Source organism: Patiria miniata, unplaced genomic scaffold, assembly GCF_015706575.1.
Source record: "Patiria miniata isolate m_02_andy unplaced genomic scaffold, ASM1570657v1 HiC_scaffold_29, whole genome shotgun sequence".
Lineage (NCBI taxonomy): Eukaryota > Metazoa > Echinodermata > Asteroidea > Valvatida > Asterinidae > Patiria > Patiria miniata.
In genome coordinates, this window is record NW_024037068.1 from 26,772,277 (window position 1) to 26,780,090 (window position 7,814).

At 39.0% G+C, this 7,814-nt stretch overlaps 1 protein-coding gene across 1 annotated transcript; it reads right to left on the reverse strand.

The window, feature by feature from the left end:
* Nucleotides 1-5,325: 5,325 nt before the first annotated feature.
* LOC119735336 (tyrosine kinase receptor Cad96Ca-like) lies at nt 5,326-7,607 on the reverse strand. Its single transcript, XM_038209033.1, has 7 exons — nt 7,592-7,607; nt 7,075-7,284; nt 6,776-6,886; nt 6,478-6,659; nt 6,199-6,321; nt 5,984-6,095; nt 5,326-5,426 (listed from the first exon to the last, which is right to left on the reverse strand). Exons 1-7 carry the CDS (start codon nt 7,605-7,607, stop codon nt 5,326-5,328), a joined length of 855 nt encoding a protein of 284 aa, XP_038064961.1.
* Between the last annotated feature and the right edge of the window lie 207 nt (nt 7,608-7,814).

Below are 7,814 nucleotides of genomic sequence, written 5' to 3' on the forward strand. Positions count from 1 at the left end.
TAAGCAACAAATTAATATTACACGAATTAAACGCTCTACGTTTGGATGGAAAATAAAGAACGCTATTCGTCATGGCTCCCAGGATATTTAATGAGGAAAAATGGGGAACGTTAACCGTCATGGCTTGGGGGATTTCTTTAAGGGGAAATGGGGAACACTATCCGTCATTGCTAGGAGGATAGTTTTTAGAGGGTAAATGGGGAACACTAACCGTCATAGCTATTAGGATAATTATAGAGGGAGAATTGGGAACAGTGACGCCATTTAGAGGAGTATGATTTTTGGGAAAATCAAGATCGAACTCCCCGTTTCCTGAATGCTGGATTCGCCCTACAAATACCTCACAATTCATTGTGGTTGTCTGAAAGCAAGACAAAGCAATTCTATTATAGCTGGTTCCAGAGTGAACAACATCCCATTCAATTGATTCACAATGGCTATCCCCTGAACGTCCAAGCAAGCATTGTCTGCAAACATCATCAGTGATAAAACCTCAGTTTAAAAGTTACAAATATTCAACAACGTCCTTTTGAGGGCCCGTCTTTTAAGAAAATTAAATTTATTTATTGTTTGCCTAAGCACAATTGTTAGTAAAGATAGTGTGTACTACAGTTATTGAAACAAGTAATCTATGTCATCTTCTTTATTGTTACAAACAGTTAGAACGCTCTGTAAATTGCTCCTTTTCTTGGTGGACGAAAGAGGTTCTAGGGTCATTGCGTTTAAATGGTGTGATTAACGCTGAACGGATTGAGCAATTTCAGTAAAACTCTTCAACATTATGTTTGTTTCGTTTTGATTCTTCTATAACGGATTTCATGTTCTTGTTAAGCATATTAACGTCTTCTGAGCATGGCTTCTACAACCCTCTAAATGTGTTTTTTTAAAGGTTTTTTTTTTCGTCTGGAATATGTTCGTGCTAACATGGTAGAGAACTTGAAACGACCGAACAATCCCATTCCAGCCTTGGCAAAGAAATTATAATATAATTATAAATACTTTATATGCACATATTGTGCTTATAGCTATAACTAGAACCATATAATCATAACTTTAGCCATTACTGAGTACACGTATTGACTTCTGTTAAGAATAATGCAAAGTCGAGTACCATCAGTCTAAACTAAACTTGTAACACTCTTTGTCTTTGAGGGTAGGCATAATGTTAAAATCAGACAGTTAACTGCCAGGTTTGTTTTACTATGTGTACCGAATTGTATAAGGCGGTTTAAGAAATTCAAAAAATATACGGCAATGACCTTTTCGCATCTATTTACATTTAAATATAAGGACTAAATGTGTCCCTTTTTTGCATATCCCTTTAAGATAATTAAGAAAATAAAAAATATTTAAAAAAATGTAATACTTGTTACGCTTATTAGTCTGTTTAAATAAAAAAAGTAGGAGAACTACCAACATTATTAAAACTAATTGCCATATACCTACCATTTGCCTACTTTTTGAAAATACTTCATGGTCTGATAAATTTGCTAATTCTAATTCTAAATCCATTGGTTCTTTTGCCATGTACAAGCCTTGACTTTTGGCAGCAACTTATCATTAATTGTGTACACTCACTGACTATATTAATTAACTAGTTAAAATAGGTCAAAACAAACAATGGGTCAAAATTTAAAGTAATAAAAAATACAATCATTCTATTTAAATAACCTCAACCCTACAGCATCCAAATTCGAGACATGTGAGTATGAAAATGGTATCATTCTTTCAATAGGACCTTCAAGTCTGCATACTGTACTAATGTCTGCTTAGCTTCAATTATATATTTGCTGACATACGTTTATGTTGCATTTTCCTTTAGATACATAGTATTTTTTTTAAAGAAACTTCAAGTTAAAATATTCGTCTAATCTATAACATGTTTTGATTTTGTTGTTTGTGTTTTTTTTTTATCCGTATACAAATATTAGAGTTTCCCCGTAAATAAAATGTTTTTGTTTTCATCCTTATGTTTTCATAGCTTTTGTATAAAACTACTGTTTTAATGTCAATTACAAAGAAATGTAAATTTACAAGAAATGTAAATTTACAAGAAATGTAAATGTCAGTTTTCACTGTGTCCCTACATTTTAATTTAAAGAATGGCCCTCCCAAATGCCCAGAAATTTCTTCATAGAGCGTTTTCATATTTTACAGGGTAAGCTCATCAGCCAAAATGTTATTCGTTGTAAATTTGGTTTGCTCAGTACGTTAAATTTCCAACCCGCTGCGGCTTCATCGATCGCCATGCAGACATTCACATGACCCATAGACTAATTACACCTTGTCGCCCGCATCATCTTTCAGCACGACTTCATAGATGCTCTCCTCGATATCCTCGATTGATATGTACTCCTGCCAACAAATACAAACCAAATTACCCTCTATATATGATTTGTTAGGAATTAAAGAAGTAATGAAACATTCTCTCCCAATGTTGCAACGGTTATAAATCAGGCCACTGGACATTTGTGTGATCAGCAAAGGGCAGAAAAAAATTAAGTATCAAAACATTGGTTTTGTTTACTCAAACATTTCATGACCGTAATGAACTGCATTACAATATTCATGATGTAGTCACCTTTCCTTTGTCGATGAGTTTGTCCAGCTCCTTACTGATCATCTTAAATGTTGGTCGACTCCCTGGGTCCTCATACCAACATCTCAACATCATCACATACCTGACAATGAAATATTTAAAACAATTAAGTAAGATTTGAGGCTTTGCATGGTGGAGATACTAAATAATGAAAGGTTTGCGGAAACTCCATGTGCGGATAATTTCTCAACTAAGAGAATGGTTCTGAAAAGAACCAGAGGTATAAACTCGACGTTCCGGTCAGTATGCTCTGACCGTCTTCAGGAGAGTGAAGACGTCTTCTGAAGACGTCAGAGCATACTGACTGGAACGTCGAGTTTATACCTCTGGTTCTTTTCAGAACCATTCTCTTAGTTGAGAAATTTAAAACAATTAATCATCTGAAATTTTCATAAACCGGCATTGAGTTTTTTACAGTTCAAAAGGCACATTTTTTAACCTATAGTATGGTAATACAAATAACAGAAATAACATTTCCCCCCTACTTTTATTCAAAAAAAAAAATGAGATTGTCATAGTGTACTGTTAGGATTAAAGCAAAATGTAAAAATATATCAATAATTTTGCATTCGCTTGTACCCCACAGATGGTGTCGCAATAGCACCTCAGTTAGGCCTACTCGGAAATGGCGCGAAATCAAATGCTACTGAAAAGGGTCATTCGATTTCGTTTTATGACCAGTCAAATGTACTGTTGCGTCATTCGATTTAACAAAATAATCATGCAATTTAACAATTCAACAAAGCAGCATTCAAATTCGCAGGAGCTTTTTGAGGCGTGTGTTTAGTCATTCAAATTCATTTTTGGGCAGTCATTTCTGGAATTTGTGCAATCTAAAAACGCTTTGTTCAATTTTTGTTTCCTTAAGAATGTTGAAGGCAAAAATAAGGTTCACTTTTTGGCACTTGAGTCACTTTGCAGATGTACTTCGAAGACGAGCTTTCGCTACAGTTTTACATGCATATTTCTAGAAATGGCAGCTCGTGGTCGCTACGCTAGAGTGGCCCAGGTAGACCGAGAAAGGTTGATTGAGGCCTTTGAGGGAAACGAGCAATAATACCTTCAGCTTGCGGTCAATTTGAACATCAACAAGTCCACAGCCAGATTAATTGTTGCAACATATTTGAGGACTGGAAGGCGAGAGACGCTGGCAAGAGGAGGAGCAACCCACAGCAAGATGGATGATGACATGCGAAACCATCTGCAAGGCATCCTTGACGCTAATCCCGTCTTGACACTTCAACAAATAGGGGCTAGTTTGAGTGAGCATCTGCAAGAGAAGCCCCAGGTTTCTACTGCCACCATAGCCAGGGCCTTGGATGGGATGATGATTACACTGAAACTAGTGGAGGACGTCCCTGATGCAAGAAATTCCCCTGAAGTTCTTGATCAACGCGTCCAGTATGGTGAGTGGTTCCTGCAGCATGGTGTTCTGGCGCATCTAGTCTTCATTGACGAGACAGGTTATAACGTCTGGACTCGACGCTCCCAGGGTAGAGCTCCACGAGGGATCGCTGCAAGACGAGTCGTCGACAGACAACGAGGGAGAAATTGCAATGTCACCTTCGCTGTTTCTAGTGAAGTAGGCTTGGTGCACCACCGAATCGCATTCGAAACTGTGACGCGAGAGAGATTCGAGGAGTTTCTTGCGGACACAATTCAAGAGTGTGATGCAGTTTTCCCAGACGACGAACCCATTAACCTCATATACGACAATGCGAGGCCTCACGTGCGAGCCCAACTCCCTGAAGGTGCCAACCCAATGATCCAGCTGAAGCGCCTCCCTCCCTACTCCCCATTCCTGAACAGCACGGAGATGGCACATCTGCATTCAAGGCTGCAGTTAAACGCATCCTTGGGTTACCTGAGTGGCAACAACGTGTCGGAGACAGACAGGCTGCCCAGCAAGCAGGAATGAACATGCAGCAGTGGAGGTGCGATCTCCTTCAACAAGCAGCCATCCAGAGCGTTGATGTCATCACCCAAGTGAAGTGCATGCAGTGGTACAACCATACCCAAACATATATGCCAAGATGTCTGGCACGCCAACAGATTAATGGTTGAGGAAGAAACAACATAAACAATAAAAAACCAGGACAAACATAAAGAAACACCCCATTCAAACACAATACAAAATTAAGTCTTGGTCAGTTAACCAATAAAGATCCCCCCCCCCAGAAGAAAACAAAGAAAAAGAAAAAACCTCATTGGCCCCATGTAAAGTCTACTGGAAGCATAAATAAAGAAAACAAGGTTTGCCTGAATTAAAGTGAAGATACGAAACAGTTGCCTAGTACAGTTTATCTGTTTATTCGTATTTCTTTAGTTGTACTTATTTGAATTCTCTTTAAGCGAAATTGACTGCCTCTTTACGAAATTGAAAAAAAAATTAATCAGTAAAATCTCCAGTCGAACCAGCTTTGCTAAATTGAATGATGATTGTGTGTCAAAAAAAGAATGACGATATGCTAAATTGAACACAGTGCTAGAGGAATTGGAATGCCTCAAAACGAAATTGAATGGCCGAATTCTGAATTTGAAACGCAGTAACAACTGGAGAGGCAAAATAGCTTCAATTCGAACGCACGAAAATTAAATTGGCTGCTCATTTGCCGAAATTGACCGAGAAAACCTATATTTTAAAACATTTTGTATTTTTGATTTCAGAAGGTCTTGTTTTTCTTGACGGGATTATGAAGTAACATTTGCAATGCATGTGACAAAACTCACAAGTCCTCCTGACAGTGTTGTGGTTTGGGCATACGGTAGCCAGACTGAAGCTTATCAATCATCTCACTCGGTGCCATAGCGGGGTATGGACGAGCACCTTGACAAAATAAGTGTAAAAAAACCAAACCAGAAAACATCATTTTGTCCCTTAACAACATTTGTAGCAAGCAACACATGGAGGCAACGGAAAGAGCCATCTAGATCGAAATGATTAACGTTATTAAACATATCTAACTCCTGCTTTTAAGGGAAATACAAAAGAAGTTGGTGTGCATTAACTACTGCACACGTAATGAGCTTCCCAGGTCTCGCCATGGAGGAAGGAACACTCATCTCTTGGGGACGTTTTAACCTCTGCTTCAGAATAAACGCACCCAATTCACATGTCGTCTGCAGTGTCCCAATTTGTCCAAGTTTATTCCACTCTTATGGTTGTGAGGCAATTACAAGCTTTTTCAACAAACAAAATATAATCAAGTGTAAGGAAATGTATCATATCAAATGTGTGAATATAATTGCTCCAACAATCTATGGGACGATATTTGTGCATGCAACTTAACGATGTTAAGTTGGAATGAATTTGTTGTTTAATTATTGTGCCACCTAACTAAACAATTTACACTCGGGTTGATTGCTTTTAATACAATTATTTACCAAGTGTAACAATCTCCCACAGCAGTACGCCATAAGACCATACGTCACTCTCTGTTGTGTACACGTCATTCAAAATAGACTCAAGAGCCATCCAGCGCATGGGCAGTGGACCCTGCAAAATTAAATTTGTCCGCATAATAACATCGTACAACATGATTTTTTCTATTTGTAATCAATAAATAGCGAGACTTTTTTGTAATCTACAAAACACTAACCTGTGATCTTCGTTCATACACTCGGATATCCATGACGTCACGAGCGAGTCCAAAATCAGACACCTTACACGTCATGTCCTCAGCCACAAGCACGTTACGGGCAGCAAGGTCCCTGTGAATGCACTGGGATACATTCAAGACAATGTCACTTCATTAACTCTGGCAGAATCACATTTTGTGTATTTTAAACAATGCTTTCTCACTGACTAATATTGGTTTGGATGACATACTAAATTCCGGAATGGGCGAGTGAGTGATCCCAGTCTGAACCGGGCTTACCCGTTGAGATGAGATGAAGGCCATTCCATCAGCAACATCATTGGCAAACTTCATCAGATCCTTGGAGGTATTACTGAGACCATGCCTGTTGCCATAGACACGCCTTCCCTTACTACGACTGTCTTCAAGCAAGTCTTTCAGATTGCCTCTAGATTGATACTCTACAATGATGTATGGCGGATCTGTAAGAAAAGGAAGACTGTGCATTTACTAAGCTTTCTAAAAAATAAACAAAACAAAACAAAAGCAAACCAAAAAATAATTTAAAAACAGAGAAATAAATGTTTTTTTGCATTACCTTCCTCTACACAAAATCCAAGGAGCCTGACTACATTACAATGGTCTGGTAACTTCTTCATCAGGTCTAGCTCCCTTATCAAGTCGGCTTTATCGCTCTGGCCGGCTCCATCTGCATAATATTACAATGCATAGATATACGGGATGAAATATCACAAATCAATGACATGGGTTGATTAGTTGCCAATTGCATCTCCTAACCTTTATTTTAAACTCCTGCTCAAATTTTCAAATTGGCAAAAGTTGTAAAATCATCATGACCGCCGACAAATATATCATAACTTTGCTACAAGTAATAACCTTTGAGTGTCTTGACAGCAACCAGTGTGACCTTTGACCCCTGTGTCATCCCCGAGGCTTCAGCTAGAAGCACCTGACCAAAGGCGCCATGTCCGAGCTCTTTGATAATGTTCAGCTGATCACGTGGGAAAGCTTTGTGCGTAGTTGGTGTATTTGCATACGCCGCGGTTCGTGGTTCTTGATTGGCTGGCTGACTGATGACGTCTATTTCTGCAATTTGAATGGAAGAATAATCAAGCATTTCAAAGAGTTGGGAACATCTGATTCTTTTGCAAAGCTTTGAAACCCCCCAAGTCCCCTTTGTATGGCATAACATAGTCCATTGTCTTGGCTTGGACTAGGCCTATTCGCCATATTCAGAACTACACAACGGTAAAAAGTGCAACGTTAGTCTTGGGTGAAGGCGCTGTTGTAGAAACGCGAAAGTCTACAGCGAGGGGGCGTTATCACAACCAACCGCTATCACCAACGAACAGACATCACGCCAACGTTTTGGAAATCTTGTGCACACGCTCACCTTCAGAAGGTGCCATGAATTTGCGCACAATTCTGATTGAAATGTCAAAGTTTGGTTCGGAGTTCATTTTCGAAAGTGTTGATGGGAATGCGCGCTGCATATATTTAAATTAGGCAAAACAGGTACGTGCGCGCATGAAACGATCCTAATTTTTTGTGGGGGAGGCGTGCCCTTACCCCGCCCCTCAGTTACGCCACTGTATCGAAAAGAGAAAATATTATAG